Source organism: Marmota monax, unplaced genomic scaffold, assembly GCF_021218885.2.
Source record: "Marmota monax isolate L192 unplaced genomic scaffold, Marmota_monax_Labrador192_F-V1.1 WCK01_AAM20220418_F8-fsc00003, whole genome shotgun sequence".
Classification (NCBI taxonomy): Eukaryota; Metazoa; Chordata; class Mammalia; order Rodentia; family Sciuridae; genus Marmota; species Marmota monax.
In genome coordinates, this window is record NW_026694084.1 from 23,874,457 (window position 1) to 23,897,424 (window position 22,968).

Consider the following 22,968-nt stretch of genomic DNA (forward strand, 5'->3'; position numbering starts at 1 on the left):
TGTCTCTAAATAAAGTACAAAATAGGGCTGGGGATGTGGCTCAGTGGTTGAGTGCCCTTGAGTTCAATCCCCTTACCCACACCCACCAAAAAAATAATCACAACTTGTATGGTAAAATTTCCATCTTGTCGTCTATTTTCTTAAACATATTAATCATAGCAATTTTCAAGTTCATAGCAAACTACAATTTTGGATCACCTATAGTTCTGTTCCCTTTATTTATCTTTCTCTTTGTCCAATTTTGATAAAGCTTATAATGCTAGATCTTATATTTAAAAAAAACAACAACTATAGACACTTTGGATGATATTTTCCTGCTAGAGAGGATTTGCCCAATCACATGGCAGGTAGCCAAAAGAGGACATGTCTCCATCAGTTATTGCCATCTAACAAAACCACTCCAAAAGTTGGTTGCATTAAAAGAAATGACAAGCACTTAACATCATAATTCTGCAAGTCAGGATTTCAGAGAGGCCCCAGCAGGGATAGTTCATCTCTGTCCTATGTTGTCTAGGGTCACGGCTGGGATGATTTAAATAACTGTAGAAGATTGGGGCAATTTCGAGTGCTATGTCTGGGGCCTCTGCTCTCTTCCTCAGGATCTGCTGGGAGCTGGCTCCTTTACATACCTCCTTGTGACCTGCATTGGAATGTCTAGAACAGAGAAGAACTGGCTGGAATCACTTTCCACACACTGTGGTCTTAAGATAGCAAGACTTTTTTTTTTTTTTTTTTTTGGTGGCAACTGGTTTCCCACAGAGTGGGCAAATCAATAGAGAATATTCCAAATGGCCTAGGTGGGAGCTTCAAGGCTTATTTTTCTCTTAGTCTCAGAAATCCCAGAAGACCACTTTCTGGGTATATTTATGGCATATTTATATTCATGGAAGATTCAAAGAAAAGCAAATTGGCATCAAAAGAGAGAGAAAATTGGTGAAGTAGATTATATCATTCCAATTAACAGATTCCAGGCTGGATAACAGACTTTGAAAGTTTTGTTTATTTCTGTTTGCCTTCAGTTCTGAAGTTTAGCCCTTTGGGGGTAACAGCCAAGAATGTGGGTAGGGTATCTATCAGGACCCCTCTTCTTTCTTGCATCCTGGATTACCATTTGTGCTCTCAGTTCTGGGAAGATGAAAACACTTGGTGTTTATCCTGATGTTTATTTAATTTCTTGGCCATTTCCCCTTCTTTCCAGAATCTTCTGCCTGCCTTGAAAGCTCTCCCATTTTTTCAACACATTATTTTTGTGCTTTTATAGCTGTTCTTAATGGTTCCTAATGGTTTGATCCACTATAAGCTATACTATCACAGTCAGAAGGAGAAGCCCACAGCCTTCAATGCAAATGATTTTCTCTAGTTCAGTTCTCACAATGCTGAGTGTTCTGGTCCTGATTATCCTCTTCTCTTACATTGTGACATATTTTCAGAAGATGGCATCTTCTTGTCCTTTCACCAATGCTCTAGTTTTGATATGAATGAAAGAAACCCTGTTCCACTGGATCACAATGCCCCTTGTCATTAATATAGATTCTGCCTATGCTTCTTTTTGGCTTCCCCCAAACACATACTTCGTCAGAAAATGTTTAGTCACAAGCCTTACTTAAAGCTATAGGTATACCTTTATAGCTCATTCTGGCCCCTGGAGAAGGACCAGTATACAAGCCATCATCAGTGTCCTTCACATCCCTCCCATGGCAGAATACTACAAGGAAACATGCCCTGGGACGTATTTAGAAGGTGCTTTGTGATCTCATACTCTAATTCATAATTAATTGCATGGGTTTAAGATTTCTGCTTTGCATACTAACTACCAAAATAGAAAAAATCTAATATCTCTAATAATATTAAAAGATATTAATACTCTTTCCTCTCTTCAGAGCACAGTAAATTTCATTCTGGGTTGCTAAATATATCAATAGATGAACCACCACCCATCTGGTGGTATGAAGAGGAAAGTAATTGTCAAATACCGAAGAGGTAAAAAGGCCTAAGCTTCCTGATTCACCTGTTAGTGTTCTTTCCTGAGCAGTGGGTTTGCCAAGATTGATGTCAGAGGCAGCCTGAGAGCTCTTCTGCATTAGCAGAAAGCATTAGTGCCTCTGATGAGAAAGTTTTTCCTCCTGTAGACAAATCCAGTTTACGTGCATGTTTGTGTGTGTGTGTGGACATGTGCATAAGCATGCACACCTGTACACTGTCCGGTAGATGAGAAAGGATTTTGTGATTTTTTAAAATTGATTTTAGTAGTTTGAGGGATTTTTCTAGAAGAGGATAAGACCTCAGGTAGCGAGTGTTCAACCTTATTGACAAGCACTTCACAAATCATTTTTAAATGAATAAATGAGTTGATGAATATGAATAATTGCATGAATAGTGGAAACACACATTCCTTCTTTAATGGGAACCAAAAGCAAAATAAAACAAATAAAAATCTCAACTCTGAAGACCAGCTGGGGAGAACCTCTAGCCAGGGAGTATAAGAGGACAGAGAGTCTCCTTTTAACCTTCTGCCCTAGATTTCTCACAGCACAGCATAAATAAGGGGAAGTATGTTCCAAAAGTATTTTATTAAAGTTGGGGAATAACTAACAAAGAACAAAAGAAGCACAGGGTTAGCTATTCTGATTGGCAAGACACAGTGTTCTCTCTCTAGGCTCAAACGTTCAGTTCCATTAACACATGTCCCTTGGGGAAAATGTTTCCAACTACTTTCTGTTTCCATGTTAGAGAGGGCGTATTTGACCATCCCTACTTGAATATGGCTTCCTCAGCCTACTAATTCGTTCAAGTCATTTATTCAACAAACAGGCATTGAGTGCTAATTGTGGATCAGGCACGTTTAATTTGAGTGTCCTCAAAAATGACTAAGAAACTATCTTGGTCCTCGCCTAACTCCCCAATTTGTGCCAGTCAGACACCTATATAAAAAAACTCCAGCATAATGTGACATACACTGTGAAAGAAAAATGCACAGGATGCTATGGTAGAGCAGGTAAAGGAGACCTAACATATCCTGAGAAAGTTGCTGAAGAGGATGAACCAAGAAAGTCCAAGGAAAGTATTGGCTGAGTTCACTGTTGAGGAATCAGTGAACAAATGGCTGGGGTAGGCTTGGGAAAAGAAGAGCACAGAATCCCAGGTAACAGGGACAGCACAAGAAAAGTATAAAGGCTAAAACCAGAAACCATTCAGTGTTGCTGAAAAGAAAAAAAAATGAAGGTGGAAGGACAATAAGAGACATCAGGTGGGAGATCATGGGAGACCTTGCAGATTGGTATTTAGATAGACCATTCCATGTTTTTATTTTTCCTATATTATGTATTTGCAATGGTCTGAATGTTCATACCTCCCTAAAATTTTGTAGACTGAAACTGAATCCCCAATGCGACAGTGTTAAGAGGTATCAGAGGTGATGAGGTCTCTGCCTTATAGATTGGGGTTAATGCCCTTATAAAATAGGCTGGAGAGCCTGTTCCACCAAGTGAGGCCAACATGAAGGCACAGAATCTGCTGGAATCTTGAAATTGGTCTTCACAGCCTCCAGAACTGTAATAAATTTCTGTTGTTTATAAATTACCTGATCTACGGTATTTTGTTATAGTAGCCTGAATGGACTGCAACAGCATTCCTTTAAAAAGTGGCCCATAGCACCAGACATGATGGCTCACACCTGTAATCCCAGCAACTCAGGAGGCAGAAGCTGAGGCAAGAAAATTGTAAGTTCAAAGCCAGCCTCAGCAATGTAGTGAGGGGTCTAAGTAACTTAGTGGGACCCTGTCTCAAAATAGGAAATTGAAAAGGATGGGGGATGTGGCTCAGTGTTGAAGTGCCCTTGGGCTCTATCCCCAGGAACACCCATCCCCTCAAAAAAGATCCTGTAGCTTTCACCAGTTTCTGAAAAGCATCCATGACCCAAAAGGCTCAGGGACCTGATCTGAGTTTGGGCAGTAATTCTAAATACGATTACAAGTCAGAAATATCTAGCCATATTTAGAAACATTCAGATGAAAGGACATAACCCCTGCTTTTTGAATTACATTCTGGATGTGGGCTTAGAAATCTAAATATTTTTTAAAGCTTCTAGGCCCTCAAGTTCAGGAGCTGCTGGTTAGGACTGAGAGGTGAGGACTTCACCCTTGCCTGCCCAGGTTTCATACACTCGGTTTCCATTTTCGTCTCCTTTTATTCACATCATAAACACGCTCAAGTGAGGCCCAAATGTTATATAAGAATGTGGTTTTCCTTTGAAGGTTACACTAGGATAATCATAATTGAATAAGGTACTCTCAGTTTTTATACAAGGACCATGGCCCACTGAGTAATGGAGTAGGGTGACTCTGAGATGACCCATGCTAACTCGAAAGCTTTTGGGTGGTCACCTTGGGAGCAGTCCTCAGCATCCACATAGAATGACTACAGCACTCACCTAAGTCACAGGAGAAAAGTTGCTTCTGCAATGAAAGATTCAGTAATATACTGCAGAGTCACTGCCACCAAGCAGTTGGGTGCTTTATTTTTATAGACACTACAAGTTGATGGGCGAGAGAAAAAAAGGGGGGGGGGGCTCAAAATAAAGTATTTAGACAATGTTAGGCAAAAAATAGCTGAGGGAATTTGTTCCTGCCAATATCTAGAAGCTATAAATAAGGAGTTGGAGCGTGAAAAGGAAGAAACCTAACATGCAATGCTTCTGAGATATGCTTGGCTTAAAAAGATTTCTTTCTTCAAAAAAGTTGGAAACAGATTGGCCATATATATGATATATGATGAAAAATCTGAATGTTCTCTTTCTTACCTAAGAAAGAGGGCAGAAGAGCACACTCATTAAATGGAAAAGCATTCATAGATGCTCTCAGCAAAGCTACTCTACATTTGGGGATCAGAAAGAAAAACAAAAATGAATTAATTATACACACCATACAGATAATTTCCCACATCTGTTAAAAATGCAAAATGTCATCCACCCCAGAGCCCCCACCTCCTCTCCCGTCTCCGCAAGCAGTTTTACAAATCATCACCATGGAGGCAATTATTTCCACCAAGTGACTCTTTGGCATGAGTTGTGGTTTGGGTAACTTCAGCATAATGGTTTATTCTTGGACTCAAGGTGACTTGGATTTAGAGGTGGGTTAATTTTACCAGTGAGAGTCCTCAGTCCAATGAACTAAATCTCATTTGAGAACCGCAAGTAATTGGTAAAGTTTTTCTTTTGCTCCCAGAAGATTGTATAGCAAAAAAATCCAGAAAGCTTGGTGAGATTTGACATGCTATATTTAGTTTTCATATCATATCAACTGGAGGATGCCTTGTCTTACAAAATTGAAATCTTATGTTTGGAGAGACTGTTTAAGAAATATGGCATCTCGTTTAATAAAAGATGGGTTCTTCCTTTGGCAATTTTCTATGACCTTAAAGATTTAGGAAAGTGTTTCTTGCCCTGCTATCAGTAGAATCCTGGGAGAATATGGATAACCTTCAGGGAGTCCATGAAACTCAACTTGAAAACCATTCTTTTAGCATCTCACAATAGCATAAAGAACTACATTTCCTAAGTTTCAAATATCTCCTTAGAGGCATTCTCGTTGACTGATATTTGGAGTCCCCACCAACCAAGGGTGGAATCTTGTGCTAATTATTTTCAAAATTCTATTTCTTTTCTTGCTGGTTAATTCTCATATTCTGACAACTTATTTTAAATTGAAATATAAATAATACATAATAAAATGCACAGAAGTAAAGTGCATAGTCCTTGGGTTTTGACTGTTAGTCACACTGATATAACCACCTCCCATATCAAGACGTCGAAGATTTCCATTAGCCGGGCTCCCTCATTCTGCTCTCTGGTTATATCTTATCTCCATCCAAGCCCAGAGACAACCACTGTTATTATTATTACATCAATTAGTTTTGCCTATTTTAAAACAATAAGAATATTTGTCTTTATGGTGTCTGTTGATAAGCAGAATCAAAACAAATAGTTTTTATTTTTAAATGTTTATTTTTATTCCTTTTTCAATTTTTATATTTTTATGTATATTTTTTTTAATAAGAAATGTTTGTTTATGTCAAGTTTAGGGGAATGGTTTCCAATCTTTTCCTAAATGCCACTTATTTTGATATGCTGATCTTGTATACCAACACCTTCATCTATTTGCTTATTTATTTTTTGGGGGTGGGTATATTCTTTGGGTTTTCTAAATACACTTAAAACAGTTTTCGTTTCTTGTATTATGACATTATGGCACTGACTGAGGTCCCATACAATGATAAATTGAAGTAGTGAGAGTAGACTGATTTTTTTTTTTTAATTTTAGAAGGAAAGTACTCAGGATTCACCAAAGACTATGATGTTAGCTATTAGGTTTTCAGAGATACACTTAATCAAGACAAGGAAGTTCTCCTCTGTTCCTATTTTATTGAGAATTTTTATCATGAATTTTATTGATGCTTCTTTGTATCTATTGAGATGGTCATATTCCTTTGCCCTTTGTTAACAGTGTGAATGACAGTGATTGACTTTCCAATGTTCAACCAACCTTGCATCCCAGGTCTTGATGTGTTGTTGTTATTAGTCAGCTTCCCATTACCATAGTGAAATACCTGAAATAATCAATTTATAATTAGAAAAGGTTGATTAAATTTGATTTTTGATCATGGGTTTGGAGGGTCCAGTTCATAATCAGTAAGCCTCTTTGTTTTAGGTTTGTGTAGAAATAACACATAATGCATAATGGTGTGAGTGTGTGTTGCAGCAAAATTGCTTACCTCATGGCCAGGAAGAGGGGAAGATAGATAGATAGATAGATAGATAGATAGATAGAGAGAGAGAACTACAGTCCCTTTTAAGGGCACATCTGAGAACATTCAAGAACCAAACTATAGCAGTTATCCTTTTTATATATTGCTATATAAAAGGGTTTTTATGCTGTCTGTTTTATGAAGGATATCAATATGTAATTTTTCTTTTCTTGTTATATCTTTGTCAGGTTTGTTTAATGAGCATTATGCTGACTTTATAGAATGTATTAGAAAATGTTCACTATTTTCTGGAAAAGTTTGTGTAATGCCAATATTATTTCATTCTTGAATATTTGATAAAATTCATTAATGATGCCAATTGCATTGTGATTTTTTAAAAGGAAAGATCTTGTTATAAATTCAAAATTTTAATAGGTATAAAGCCAAATATTTTTTTTCTTTTTGTGATGATTTTGGTAAATTATATTTTTCAAGAAATTCTTGCACTTTTACTTGCTAAATTGACATGATTTTTTAATAATATCATCTTTTTAAAAAGCCTTTAAATAACTGGGAATTTGTAGTGATGGTCTCTTTGTTCCTCATATTAGTAATTTATGAAGTTAAAGTCTGCTGAGATGAAATTTCTCAGCTATTTTCTGTCTGAAATGTTTTTCCAACATTATGAGAATATTTTCATGGTGTATTCTTTATCTTTGGATTTCAATAACTTGACTATTTGGGGCTGAGGTATATTTTTCTTCATTTTTATGCTGTTTAGAATTTCATGTCTTGGACTTGTGGGTTGATGTCTTCCATCCACCTTTATTTTTCCTTTGGTACTGGGGATTGAATGAAGGGGTGCTTAACCACTGAGCAACACCCCCAGCCCTTTTTTATATTTTATTAGAGACAGGGTTTCACTAAGTTGCTTAAGGCTTCACTAAATTGCTGAGGCTGGTTTTGAACTTGTGATCCTCCTGCCTCAGCCTCCCAAGTCACTGGGATTACAGGAGTGTGCCACCTCACTCAGCTTCTGTCCACTTTGAAAAGTTCTTAGTCTTTGTCTCTTCAAATATTTTTTTCTCTCTTATTCTATTTAATGGAACTTTGATTATTATTATTTCTTTTTAATGGAACTTTGTTCCTGAGGAAGCTCTGTTCAGTTTTAAAATTACTTATTTCTTTACATACTTTAGTTTAGATAACTTGTTACCACCTCTTTAGGTTCATTAGTTCTTTTCTTTTGAACCCAGGGGCACTCAATCACTGAGCCACATCCCTAACCCTTTTTTAAATATTTTACTTAGAGACAGAATCTCATCTAGTTGCTTAGACCTTGGTAAGTTGCTGAGGTTGGCTTTGAACTCATGATCCTACTGCCTCAGCCTCCCTGAGCTGCTGGAATTACAGGCATGCACCACCAGGCTCAGCTCATTGGTTCTTTATTCTGCTGTACTCATGCAGTTGTTAAACCCATCAAACAAGGTATTCACTTCTGATGTTTTCATTTTTAGTTCTAGAATTTCCATTAAGATTTTTTCCCATAGTTTTTATATCTTCTGATGAAATTTTATAGCTTTTCAAAAATGTTATGTACCTCCCTCATAGATGATTTGACATATTTATTATAATTACTTTAAAGTCTTTTTCTGCTAATTTTAACAGTTGGGTTATATGTGGCTATCTTCTGTTAACTTTCCCCTCTTTATCATGGACGCATTTTTCTTTTTCCTTTTGCATGTCTTATAATTTTTTATTATATATCAGATATTGTGTGCAAAATAATTGTAGTGATTAAAGTACTGTCCCTAGAAAATATACCTCTTCATCTGTTATGCTGCTAGTGTGAGGGCTAAACCAATGATCTGTAGTTGAACTTAGTCTGGACTTCATTGCAGCACTACTTGGATTCTATTCACCACTGACTTCAAATACTTGAGGACAAGGTCAAGACTTTTCCTTTAGTGGGCTTTAGATCTGAGCACCAACACCATCAGACTCTGAAGCTCTTTCTGTGCCTTAATCCCAGCTTACAGCTTTCCAATTTTCTTGAGATTTCTCTATGCTTTACAGCTCAGCTGCCAGCTTTGTTAGGAACTGAGAAGTTTCCTCTGCTTCTCATCTCTATTCCTAGATTTCTTCACCATGGGTGATCTATTTCTTCTCAAGCTGTTACATTGACCCAAGTTTTCAGAAAGATGCCACATTGCAGTAGAGAAGAGTCCTATGCACCTCAGGATATCTATCTCAGCAATCCTGCTCTGCCTCAGCTCTCAGTGAGCCAATTCCTTGCATCTGATAGAGATCCTATGCACCTTGAAGGATGCTCAGCTTTGTGCCGTGGTCCGAGGATTTGGGGAGTCCCTGGTTAAGGCCTCATGAACCTCACCCACTTATGGCAGTTTGCCTTGATTCTCCTTACACTCCCTTAAAATGGAGCAATATCCTGGAATTGCTAGGGATAAAGGCAACCATGGGTACTCCTAGGAAGGGACCGTCACATCTAAGATTTAGTTCACTTAAGTTCCTTTGCATTTTAGCTCCCTGCAAGGTTTTAAGTGATCATGATATCACAGTCTATTTGACTTGCGCTCATTGTGCTCATTATAAGGATGAGAGTTATGATCTCTTGAAACTTTCTACATCCTAACCAGAAACAGACGTCTATTCTTCCATTTCAAAAGTCTTCAGAGCTAGACCTTTCCTAAAGATTTCGAAAAGAACAAGTTTCCTACTGTTTCCTGCATCTTTCTCATGTCATCTGATATGATCCACAGTTCTGGGATTTTGCACCAAATTTGTGCATTGGGGAGAAGAAAAATGGGAATCCATGGAACTACCACTAGGAGTACCTCCTGTTAGCCAAGCAGTCATCCTGAGCCACGCCAAACAAACCTTTGTGCTATGGTCACATCTTTCACATCCATCTCTCACTTTCCTGTCCACTATCTATATCTGATGGAGGGTATTCAAGTCCATGGCCCTTTGTAAGCAGTGCCCTTTTCACTCTTCTATTACATTCCAAGTTATGGCTTCAGCATGCATTTGAATGTACATCTTCTATGACGTCTTCCTTATCATGCCTCTTAGAGCTTTGCTGTACTGTGGATGTAAGCCTGACCCTCTGTAGGTGCATACAATGGAAGGGAAAAGATGGTGCTTCCTTCTTCCAGGTGCCATCAAACAATCTAGGATGAGTTTGATGACCTGACAGGGGATACATTAACTCCCCTGGAGTCAGGATGAGGGGTGGGGTCAGCAACGTTCAAGTGAAGGGGACCAAAAGGGAAAGGAAGGTGGATCTCCTAAGAAAAACAGGCTGCCATTGGTAAGGAAGGGGCACTAACTGTCATGAAGAATGCTAATTAAATTGCTTTTCTTAAAACATAACTGATATTGATATTCACAAAAGAAAGAGGGGAAAATTTGAGGGGGACTATCCATTTCAACCTGAAGACAAGATGAATGTGAAGGACATGGTACCTAGGAAAAAATCTCCAACATCCTATAAGAGGGCTATTATTAGTAAATCAGTTGCTGAGGGAAATGATACATGACTGTTTTTTTCTTCTTTTTTTAAAAAACACTGAAGACCATTGTTTGTTAACTTTCTCTCTAAGAACCCAAATATTTTAAATATTTTGGCTGCCAAACTATTTTGATTGTATATTTTCTATACATTTTCTTTAAAAAATTTCAAACTGTTGACTCTTAGCAATTATAATTCAGTATTACTGTCCCTTCTTTGTAATGACATGGCAGTTGATTTAGTAAATCAAAAATAAATATTTTAATTTCCTCATTCAAAATCTATACAGCTTTTTATTAAGTAAGTTTAAATTTGCTCCCAGTAAGTTTTAGCGAAACATGTTGCAAATATACAGCAAAATATTTTTAAATATTGATAATATTTGAAATGCCAGCTTCATGTCTCTGACTCATCCTAAATGAATGGTTACAGATATGAACAAAGATTTCTCTTTAGGAATATATACCACAGCACTGATCTCACTGATTAAATTCTAATCAGATATTGACCACATAATTATATATGGTAAACACACCTAAATTTAAAATAAAACACCTAAATTTAAAATAAAATTTAAAACTCCTAAAACTTATAAAACACCCAAATTTCTAATGGTTAGGAGTTGGTAAAAAAAATTATGGAATATATGGAATGGCCACATAATGGAGTACTATACAGTCATTAAAATTTGACTGGATATAATTTAATGACATGGGACAATGCTTACTATAAGTTTTTTAAAATGTCCTGAAATAACATGTATATGGATCTTTGGGAAACAGATAAAATAGCCTCTAAGTCTTTCTCTTCCAAGCCTAATTTTTTTTCTACTCGAAGATAGGATGATCTAAGTTTCACAAGCAGATTTGGCTAAGGAAACCAGGTTATTGTCATTCAGTTTAGGATAGAATTTAAACTTGGCAAATGACTTACATATCAGTGAGGGTATAATTTATTTATTTAAACCACCAGGGGGGGAAAAAAACAACAATCCATAAGGATTGGCACCCAAATGCCATTTCAGTCTTGAGCTACCTCAAATATATTCCACTGAGTGAGAATGAAAAACAGACCATCTCTCAACAAAGTTCAGCCAGAAAATAAAAATGCAACTTGGCGCAATTTTGGCTGACGGACAGCCCATTCCTGAATATTATGATGATTTCATGTTGTTAGGCATTAAAACCTGATTCTAATTGAAAACAAGAGGTGCCTGTGGCACTAGAAAGACCACAGCTTATTTGGGGTCAGTATTGAAATCTGGAACATTAGGCTAAGAATGTTTCCACTTTAACAGGTTAGGGAGAGATTCTTAAGCCACTTTTGGTAACATATTTGTTATTATTAACAGGCACCTATAACATACTGCTATTCCAGATGCTAACATATTAATTCATTTAATCCTCATGAAAACTCCATGTGGTATAGACAAGCCCTAACTGGAAGAAACTGAAGCACAGAGAGGTCAGGGAAGGTCATAAGACCATTGGGAGAAAGAGTCAAGATTGCAACGTAGGTGGTTGGGCTCCCAACTGTGCTTTTAACCAGCACATTTGGACAGTTAATCAGTGTGAGGTTAAAAACCAATAAAAAGCCCAAATCCAGGGAAGCAGATGAGTCCCTTTACTCTGTCTTCCGAAGCAGATTTGCACTTCTAACATCAGGCCCAGAGCCTCCTTCTTCCTCTCAACATTTTGAGCTCCTCCAAACCAGAAAGACTGCACTAAGTCAGGGGAGTCCAACACAGAATGACTCAGGTGTCTACAAATAGCTTCTAGTTTTCTCTTCTCTTGAGTGGACTTGGCGGAAATGCTCAGACCATCAAGCAGCACCATCTGTAATTTGTAAAGGAGGATTTCTCAAGGTATCTCTACATGTTGTAGCTCTCATTGAAACATCTGTGAGGTAGTCTGAGACCAGATTTTTAAAAGGAACTTTTCCAACTAGACTTCTCAGTCATTCTCCAATGTGAGGATGATGCTATCATTAGTCACACTCGGGGGGCTAGATCTTACAAGTTTCTCCACCTTCAGTCTGGAACCTGAAACTTCATACGTTCGTTTCTGAGCCTACCCTGATGATTTGCCTTTGATTGGCTTGTGCAAACTCATCCTGATTTCCTCTTCACACAATACTCAGTATAAAGTACTCATTCAGAAAATATGTATTAAAGTATCTTTAAGTCACCATTTTACAGATGGACAAGCTGAAATACATAAAAACCTGACTGATGTCCTGAAACCAATCAACTTGACATTCGCTCCCTTTCGAATATGCAAGGTTGGTGATGTGTCCTTTCTGTAAAAATGTCCACTGAAAGAAGGTAGGTGGGTCATTCACAGAGATGGGAGGAGGGAGGAAGAAAGGAAAGGATAAGAGAGGAACATAGAAGGAGGTTCATTTCTGTCCTAAAACCTTACTGTAGTGGCCCTGAATCATGAGCTCCAACACACCTGGAACCGTTTATAAATTCTTTTGAGAAATGCCAGTCCAATAAATGCTTCACCAGCCGGTAATTCATGAGCTCCAGGCAGTAGTTGGAACCAAGGGGGGTAATGGCCACAGCTGTCAGGCTCCAGATGCTCTGGGGCCGGGCCCTGCCACTTTGTCCCAGCGTCCGTGTGGAGGAACGCTGTGAACTGGGCACATCACCACTGTTCGCAGTGGCCAGCTTCCAACAGCACCAGCTGCATCTGGCCTGGAAGATGCCAGTTGCTGGCGGCCCTGTGTTCCCCACGAGGCTGGGTGCTGGGCTGCAGCCAGGCTGTGAGAGCTGGGCCTCCACTGGGCATGCTCAGTCCAACATCTTCTGCCTGTCTCCCCTGCAACCCCCAGGGAGGCACTGGGTTTCCCAGCACACTGCATGCTCCTGGGAACAGGTGTCTTTCTGTAGTCAAGAGAAAGGATGGAATGAAAACCACGCAGATGAAAAGTTATGTCATTTATTAATAATTTCTTTTTTTTTTCTTCTATAAATTGGACCGAAAAAGTCTTTGGTGACACTCTCTATAGAACAATCTATCTTGGATGGCAAAACCCAGACATAAAGTTACACAGGTCAGTGAAGTAAATCAAGAGCTATGGCTTTGTCATTGCTTGCACACTCCCACGCACACTTTAGGGCTTAATTGCATTAAATCATTAATAGTCTATAACAAATGGGGGAAAACACTTCCGAAAAGACCTGTGGTGACACTACAAAAAAAACATTGGCAACATATTAGAAAACTCTGTCCCAAATGTACATTGTATACAAAATAAGGTATACTTTTTTTTTTTTTGCTTTACAATCTGCCACCTAAAATAATTCCAGTTTTTAATGTCTTTCTTTCTACCCCTCAACATATCCTATACATATTTTTCTCTCAAAATCAATATACAAGGTTCATTACATGGTAACTAGGTCATTTGCACGGCTCAAATTTTAGTAAGAATTACAACCGAGAAAAAAAAAAAAAGGAATGTTATTTTTATAGAACAGAAAACTATTGCAGAAATCAAATGACCTTTGAGGCCTAAAGGCAAATCATTACAAAAATAGAGTGACTGAAAGGCTAGCTTGACTTGATTTTAAACAAGGGTGAGACTATGCCACTCTGGGAGCTCAGCCTTCTCAGTGGCTGCCTTCCCTTCCTATTTACTGGACCCGGAAGGCCCAACTGTGGGTATATCACTAGCCTCCTGCTATGGAATATATTGCAACTGTAGACTAGTGAAAACCATGGCCCCAGCTAAGTAAAAATCATGGAAATAAAATCCTTTGACTTTGGGAATAGGTAAAAAGGAGAGAGCTTCCAGGAGTTATCTTCATTATCAAAAATCATGCTATAAATAGCAGGTTTTCTATCCAGAGCTTCTGGACAGCATTACTCAATTGGGTGTGTGTGTGGGGGGTGGTTCTTAGGATACTCCATTTCTTTCCTCCTTTTAAATAGACTTGGAGTCAGGAATAATATAATCTCTACATACTAAATTTTAAATATTGAGTGAGACAAGTTTAGCACAGTCTGATATTAATGTATGTTCACTGAGAACTCAAAAAAACAAAAAACAAAACTTTGTCCCCATCAAACATGCCTGAGAAAAGAAGTCCAGCTGTGAAAGGACTCCTTGGTTAAATTGGTTAAGAGTGACAAAGTATCTCAAGGGTTCTTGTCCGCAGTTGCTGTACATGGAAACTAGGTAGATGAATTCAGCAACTGGAGTCCTGATGTACGGCTGCATGGTGGTCATATAAACTATTAGAAGGCAGAGGCATTTTTATTTCAGAGCTCATGGCAATAAATGGTCCTTTTAAGACTTGGAGCTCTCAGAGACCTAAAGGAACATAAGACACTTTGACCCTGGAAACTTCATCTCCGCATTTGTATGTGTAATTCAGCCTTGTCCAGCAAGAGTCTCATACAGATTCTAATCTGATAAAGCTTTCTGCCTTCTCTGAGTCCTTTAAACAGGTTGAATTAAAATTTTGTGGGTTCTTAAGTCAAGTGCTTCATCTTTTTTTTTAGAAAACACTATATAGGTCTATTCACATCACTCATCTCACCCCTGATTAAATTAAAGTTCAGTAACCTTTATGAAAGGCCACCAGCATATTATTCCTTCAAGTCACCAGGATTTGAGAATCACCAAAATAAAGGCTAACATAGCCTACTGTAATGAAAAACAAAAAAATCATTCCAAAAGGGAAATTGAAGGAAGCAACCGGAATTGATCCTTCTTTGAGCACCATTTGTAACAAGAAGAAATTAAACTGTAATGCACATGGTATTCCAGATACAAATTTTTCCTTATTCTGAAGCATCATATCTGGAGGTGTGCTAATATGCCAGGTACACCCACCTAGTTATCTTTAGTGACATGACTATAGTGGTTATTGCATGGATGTTTTCTCTACAGTCTCAGCTTTGGGTCATTTCATTTTTAACAAAGGTGATCTGTTAAACGTATAATGTGTGTATAATCTCTGGTATTTATAAGCCTTTTCATGTAAATAAATACATAGTCAGCAATTCTTTAAAAAGAATATTTTTAAGACCACATGTCCTAATGTGGGGCTGGAAAAGATGTGTGGAAATCACAAGTGGCTGAGTCCTCTCTGGAGTTCCTGCATGTAATTCATTATGTGGTTGGCACTACTCTCTGCTTTGGCATCCTGCCAGCTCAGCTCATGTAGGTCACCTAGGGACCCCTGGTTATCATTAAAGTTGGCTAAGAGATAACTCCTGACATGCTACAGCAATGGCTACGATTTGTCAACTTGCTGCAATGCAATACACAACTCTTTCCTAAGAGAATTAAAATTACATCTTACTGTTGGGCCTCGCTGATTTGCTGAGCATTGTTCAATTCCCAGCTGCGTATTTCAAATGAGAAAAGAACATGCTAGCTAGCATCCCCAAGAGATTTACCCAGAGAATGACAAAATGAAACCGTGGAGATTTAAAGTAGATGAAAAGTGTGTCAGATGCTGTTCTCATTTATAATTACCGTCTTTTTTTTCATATGGCACTTTTTTTTTTTTTTTTTTTTTTTGTGGGGACTATGTGCCCCGTGAGCTTTATAACAGGTAAATTTGGCAAGGCAGGTCGCTGAATGTCCTCATGTGACTGACTGGTACAATTAGGGACGCTGCTTTGTAAGCCAAGATGACAACATGAGTTTTAGCGTGGCTTGGGGTTGTTGGATAAAGTATTGCATTTTTTGTGAAGGTGACAGACACAAGAATAATACTCCAGTTCTGAAAAAAATAATAATTTAAATACAAATTTGTGAAGGCTAGATGAATAAAGGATTAACTGCTAACCCTTTAACATGCAGCTTAGATGACATGAAACCTGCTGGGCATTTAATAGAAAAATACACGTGGACCAAGAGCTAATTGTATCAAATGCGTAAGAGACATCACATCTACTTAAGGGACAATGTCACATGTTTGAAAGTGGGCTAAGGAGAGTCAGTCTGGAGGAGAGAGATGTAGGGAGCTGTTCTGAGTCACAGGTGACAGAGAAAAGTCCCTCTTCTTGAACTTCCTTGCCTATATACCACTCGCAGCACAGCATCTGGACCTGGGGGCTCTGATCCTTGCTCTGCTGCTAGGCAACCTGGAATCATCATCTCTTTGACCTCTAAAAACACCTGCTTTCACTCCTGTTCATAGTTCCCTGCAAGATATCCAAGTTCCTCTTTCTCTCCCAGGTATCTACAAAGAAAGGATGAGTTAGCATCCACCAGACAGGATTTCCACTGACTTTAGCCACATACTTGACGTTATTGGAACACAGTTTTGTGATGAACTTTCCTTCTAAGACAAAACTGGAAATACATGTATGGAATATGGCAGGCGGTTTTTTTTGGGGGGGGGGACTAAAGTGCTTATTGTTTATTCTGCATAACAGATCGTAGGGACCAATAATCTGTCTAGTCCCTGTTCTCTTTTGCCTCTTCCAAGTAGAAGAAAGCATTTGATATCAGAAGTCTCCATTTTTTATAATAGAACTGAGATATGATTTGTGGGGTTTTTTTTTGTTTGTTCATTTGTTCTTGTAGTTTCACAATCATCATAAGCTCAAGACAGCCTTTGCAGCAATAGAAATGTTCTTTTTAACAAGAAGCACAACTGAACTTCTCACAGACTTAAAAATTACAATGAAATAAAAGAGTATTATGCCAGGCGCAGTGGTGCTTGCCTGCCATCCCAGAAACATGGGAGGATGAAGCAAGAGGATTATTAGGTTTGAGGCTAGTTTCACCAACTTAGCGAGACCCTGTCTCAAAACCAAAAAAGAGAAGGGCTGGGAATGCAGCTCAATGGTAAAGTAATCCTGGATTCAATCCCCAGTACCAAAAACAAAATAAAAAGAGTATTCACTTTTGTTTCTGATTATTTTGCTTGCCAGTTTCTTGCTCAAAATAATGTTTGAGCAAAAATGGTATTAGGGTCCCAATGGTGAGGCATACTCTGTTTACAGCAATCCTCTTGTTCAATGGTGTGCATTTATACATTATTACTTCTTTCTCAACAGAGAAGCTTCCGAAACTTGAGGTTTTCACAAGCATTTAAGAGCTTGTGTTATAAATAATCTGTTCCCCCAGTACAGCCATTTTTCCTTGGCCTCTAAACCAAAGCCTTTCCCAGCTCTAATCAGACACAGGTTAACGGCTGACTCTGTCATCAGGCCCAAAACCTCTGAAAGGCATTGTGGGTGGACATTTCCATCTTACTAACATGCTGGTGGGTTGTGTGGATGGTTCCTTGTGCAATATGAACATTTCTTAATTATACTAGTAGTGTTTTCTTGGTACTAACTCCCCCCACCCCCACCCCCAATGAAAAACATTATCATACTTATATATCTCAAACAAAACTTATATATCTCAATTCAGTTAGAATTGCCTACCTGAAAGTCATAATACTTGCTCTCATGCAGCGACATTTTAGAGATAAAAGTTCAAATGGGTTTGAAAATTCAAATTGGAAAACAATTTGCACTGGCAAAGTTGAATAATGAACTTGTCTTAACTTAGGCTTAGTTACTTCTTGACACTGGGTAGAGTGACTTATTGTGTTTCCCGTGAAGTCTGAGCTTTTGCAACTGCAGGAGACCCTACGTGACCAGCCGCATCCATGTCTGTGGGAAGCGGAGCAGCAGCTTTGAAATATTCACAACCAACACAATTTTGATTAAAGAAAGAACTCTGGTTTTTAATAGTTTTGATCATTAAAAAAGTTTAAACCTGCATAGCAATCATTTCAAAAATAATTATTTAATGTTCCATAATTAAACTGTACACAACCTAGTCTTGGGACATAGAAGCCAGTGAGGTGAGTTTGGTGCAGTCCCAGGAGCCAGGAGTCAGGTTCTCATTGGCCTTTTTTTAATCATTCTGTTCGTCTAGGTTTATTTGGATACTTGGCACAATCTGGCTCCGACGATGAGCGGATCTGCACTGGGAAGAGAGCGCAGCTTGACTCGGGACCTGCTCGCTTCCCCTCCCCCACTCGGCCGCATTCCTCAAAGTCGTTCAATGTCTCGGTATTTCTTCCTCAGGATGGAGACCTGGTCTTTAAAAAGCACGGGGTCGAGCCTCATCTGAGAGTGGATCAGCGGCATGTAGCCAAACCAGCTGGCAAACGTATTCATGCAGCTCTGTCGCTGGGCAAAGTGGTCAGGGTCAGCCCAACGGGAAGCCCGGGAAGTCTAGGGAGAAGGAGAGACAGGACAATGAGAGGTGTGCCCGGTGAGAGGGAAACGCTGCAGGACAATGAGCCAGGTGAGTCACGGGCCAGCAGCAGAGTCCAGGCCTGGGCCCAGCCTCACCGTGCACACCGCAGGGGAAGAAGCAAGGTGCGGGGCGCGTCAGCCTTGCCAGCTGTCCCCAAGGCACCCAAGTTCATCCCTGGGGAAACACACCTATTTCGTTGAAGTTTTCTGAGTTGACTAATTCTCTTGTCAGGGAATGAAAATGCTTACCAAGTAAAACTCAACCACGATGGTCACTGAATGCACTTTTTTTTTGTCACCTAGGACCAACTACTATGACTAACAATGCTTTCTTGGTTTCAAAAACAGTTTTTAAAATCCTTCTTGTTGCGGGACAGGGTGGCACAGCCTATAATCCCAGCAGTTTAGAAGACAGGAGGATGGCGAGTTCAAAGCCAGCCTTGCAAGTTAGCGAGGCACTAAGCAACTCAGTGAGACCCTGTCTCTAAATAAAATACACAATGGGGCTGGAGATATGTCTCAGTGGCTAGGTTCCTCTATGTTCAATTCCTAAAAAAAAAAAAAAAAAAAAAAATCCTTGTTGATTTGAAGATACCAGTAGTCAACTGTGAAGTCTGTCTTTCTACCTATTCCACTTCTGGTCTTCTCCTGTCTTTCTACCTTTATAAAGATCTACGGAATCCCTTTGTTTAAAACTCATATGTATAGCTGAAGAAGAAACAAAACCTTACACTTCATGCGCGACTAGTATCACATGGCCGCTAAAACATCTGACCTCCCCTTTATAGACTTTTCTACTGAGATGACTCCACAAAGCACAAGGAGTTTGTCTGTAAGGCTGTTCTTCTGCACTTCAATCCCCTGATTATGCTCTTCTCTTAACCCAAGAATGGTTGCATTTTCTATTCCTTTAAAGTGCCCAAAGATTACTTTTTAAAGGGCAATCAGTTCCTGTAAAGAATCAGTGCTCACCTACAACAGAAAAACATTTCTTCTAGGCAAGTAAAAAAGACCATTAAAATCTTTTTAGCTCTCTATGTTGCCCCTAAGGTTGATTAAATAGTTTTAGATCATGTAAATGATTGACATTGATATAAAAGCAAGCTTTAAATGACTTAAGTGCCAAAATTTAAATAGAAAACTAAGCCAATTGTTTTTAAAGCCAAGTTTTTATGAAAACAAGAAAAAGATGGGCTGCTCTATTATAGGAAAAAAAAAAAACTGGGTAAATGAGCAACTCTTTAATGGTGTGTGTGTGTGTAAGTTTGTATGCACATATGTATGTGTGTGTGTGTGTTCAATGTGTTTATATTCCCACACATTGTTACAAATACACTTTCATGGGAAAGTACATTTTAGTGTGAAAATCATTCAGAGTCACTTTAAAACTGTGAGTGTTATCATGCTTGAAAATAACATCAAAATACAAATGTCAAGTTATCTCTGAGCAGCAGAAAAAAAAACAACCATTCTCTATGAAGTGTTTTCATGAAGTTCATTTGAGCTCACAAACAGTGGGGAAAGTAAAAGCATGAGGTAATAACACCCCCATTTTATGGATGAGGGGGCAGGCTCAGGGATGCTCCAGTCATTTGCTTGCTCCTTTCCTTAGCATTCACACGAGGAGAACTCCACATGGTAAATCAGGGAGGGGTCACAAATGAAGCTGACTGTGGGTTCCCATTGGAAGGGACACTCAGTCCCATAGGTGTCTTGCTTTGTTCCTAAATCCATGTGGGTTTATGGGCCATTTTGGAGGGGCTCTTTCCCATAGTGGCTGACCCCCACACAAGGGCAGGAGTGCTCACATATGCAAATGGAGATACCCAAGAGCATCGGCTCATTCTCATTCACAAATTAAAAAAAAAAAAAAAAAGTGAATTGAATCATTTAAGTATCTTTTTTTGCCACTAGATTTCAACATTTATTCTGGGTCAACCAACATGTATTAGAAAAGACATTGTTCCTCTGTAATGAAAACTGATCTTAGAGCATGATGTGTGCTTGCTTTACTGGGCACACAAAATTTCAACAAACTCAAGGGTATGGAAGGGAGAAGGGGGCAAATGCAGGACCTGGTTGCATACAGGTAGATCTAAGGTTCCATTGAAATTTGCCCCCATGGGATTTGAAAAATTACTAGAAACATTGCTTTGACTGAATTTGGCAAATCAACGAGAGGGCACAAAATGAACCCCTAAGATTAAATATCCCTGCAACTCCTCTTGCTAGTTTTTTCAGTAACCGGAGGGTAGTAGAATTTTCCACTGGAATCCTTTGCTCACTAAGGACATCTCTTTTGTCATAACCAGGAACTAGAACAGTGCCTGGTAACCTGTATGTGCTCAGGAAATGCTAGATGACTAAATTTTATGAACTTAAAATCCTGTATATTGTTTGCTCTCACTAAATTAAGTAAATGTGAAAAAAAAATCAATTTGGTTAACATGACCCTTGTCAAAACCTAGGTTATTAACACATAATCAACACCTGTTAGAACACGGCCCATGAAAATACCCAAACTGAACTGATACAATCATGTTAAAGACTGCTTATCCAGGTCGACTCCAATCCTGCTGCCTGCTCTGTGATCTAAGTCAGGTAGCTCTAATGCCCTTAATTTATGTTTTTTGATTCTTACATACAATATTGGCTCTGTCCAAGAAGAATAAAAATAGAGCAACTTCAACATCTTCAGATGGGTACCAGGAGTCTAAGGTATAGGAAATCTATCAGTGGAATGAACAGAGTCTAGTAAAATTTCCTTTACTTTTAAAAAAGCTTTCCCTTCGATGAGAATGATTTCACCATTTTCATTTTAAAGATGAGCTGAATTTCAGAAGGCAATTGATGTGCCCACAGGTTGTTAAAGCTGGTTCTAGAACTGAAAATCAAATACTGTGACTCTTGGCATTTTACTATGATACATACTCTACTCATGAGCAAACACTGGTGGGCTGTGTTGAAGACAATATTGTTTGCTTGTCATTAAATAAGACACCATGAAAAACTTTAAAGACATTCTCATAGGTCTTCAACTCTATGGACCAAATGTTTGTGCAACAACCCCCCTACCACCACCACTGCCACTGCAGCCCCATTTCCATACTGAAGCCTAATCCTCAATGTGATGGTACTGCAGATGGGAACTCTGGGAAGAGATTAGGTCATGAGGGTAGAGTGTTTAAGAATGGGATTAGAGACCTTATAAAAGGGACCCCAGAGAGCTCTCTTGCCCTTTTTCTAGCATGTGAGAACCCTGCAAGCAGACAGTCATTGATGAGTCAAGAAGCAGACTCTCACCAGATGCTGAATATGCTGGAACCTTGATCGGGCACTCTCTAGCTTGCAGAAGGGTAAGAAATGGATGCTTGTTATTTAAGCCACCCTGTCTATGGTATGCTTGTTATAGCAGCCTGAAGGGACTAAGACAAACTCTAAGGACATATCTTTTGCATGTCCCTGTAGGTTAAATGAGAGCTTTATGTTCATTCCAGAGCTTTTAAATGTGGGGTATTTCTGATATCTCCTCATCAAGCTTCTACAGAGTTCCTGGAGGAACACAAGTCCTCCTTACCTTTGGCTGAACCACCAGTGAGCTAAGCAAGGGAAGAGTTCCCTTACCCTTACCTGTCCCATCATTGTCTCCTTATACTGCTTCTTCTGGGTCACTTTTATTGGAGGCAATTTTGTCACAGCAGACACCAGGAAATTCATGAGAATGTCCTCACAATTGGCCAGTTGGTCCACCATGTTCTTCAAGCTGGCTGGCAGGTAATGGGAGTACAGGTAGTGATAATATCTGTAAAAACCAAAGACAGGTTTCCTAGGGTGTCATTACACAATGACAGGTGGACTTGATGCACATAACCCTTCCTTCAGTCCCTACACATGTTGCTGGATGGTGATGATGATGATCACTCTCTCTTACCTGCTATATGCCAGATAATATTCTAAAGTGTTTTATAAATGCCTCCTCTAATCCTTATATAGAATCTATGAGGAGGGTGGTATTATTGTTCCCATTCTACAGATGAGGAAACAAGGTACAGAGATATACATAGCTGCAAATAGTGCTTGCTCGGCTAATTTTAATATCAGTCCGGTCAGTTAGAAACAGACTGAATACTTAGATGGTAAGAGAAGTTACTTACATGTGAGACAAACCATAAGAAAGAATCAGATTCATCTGTGTGGCGGTGGAGGAGGAAGGGGAACAATGAACTTTTGAGAGGTGAAATCTTGAGATCAGGGTTCAGTTTAAATGTTCACACATTGGGCATTTCCAACCCTGTCTCCGAGATGGCAAGATTTTCTATTCTTTACAACAAAGATTAAGGTATGACTGGTGTGATCCCCTCACTAAGACCAAAAAACAGGGTTCCACCAGTGATCCAGTGGGAAATGCTACCTATGTATACTCACTAGTCTGGCTACCTTTCTCCAGATGGCTGGTTTTAAAGACCAAAT

General features: G+C 38.9%; 1 protein-coding gene across 1 annotated transcript in view; it reads right to left on the minus strand.

The window, feature by feature from the left end:
• Nucleotides 1–17,951: 17,951 nt before the first annotated feature.
• The window catches only part of Ext1 (exostosin glycosyltransferase 1), a 264,897-nt gene continuing 259,880 nt past the window's right edge, over nucleotides 17,952–22,968 (minus strand). The window contains exons 10-11 of the mRNA XM_046464677.2: nucleotides 22,129–22,300; nucleotides 17,952–18,474 (exon numbers count right to left, since the gene is read on the minus strand). Of these exons, the coding sequence (XP_046320633.1) occupies nucleotides 18,289–18,474; nucleotides 22,129–22,300 (358 nt within the window). The 3' untranslated portion in view covers nucleotides 17,952–18,288. The remainder of the gene's footprint in view (nucleotides 18,475–22,128; nucleotides 22,301–22,968) is intronic.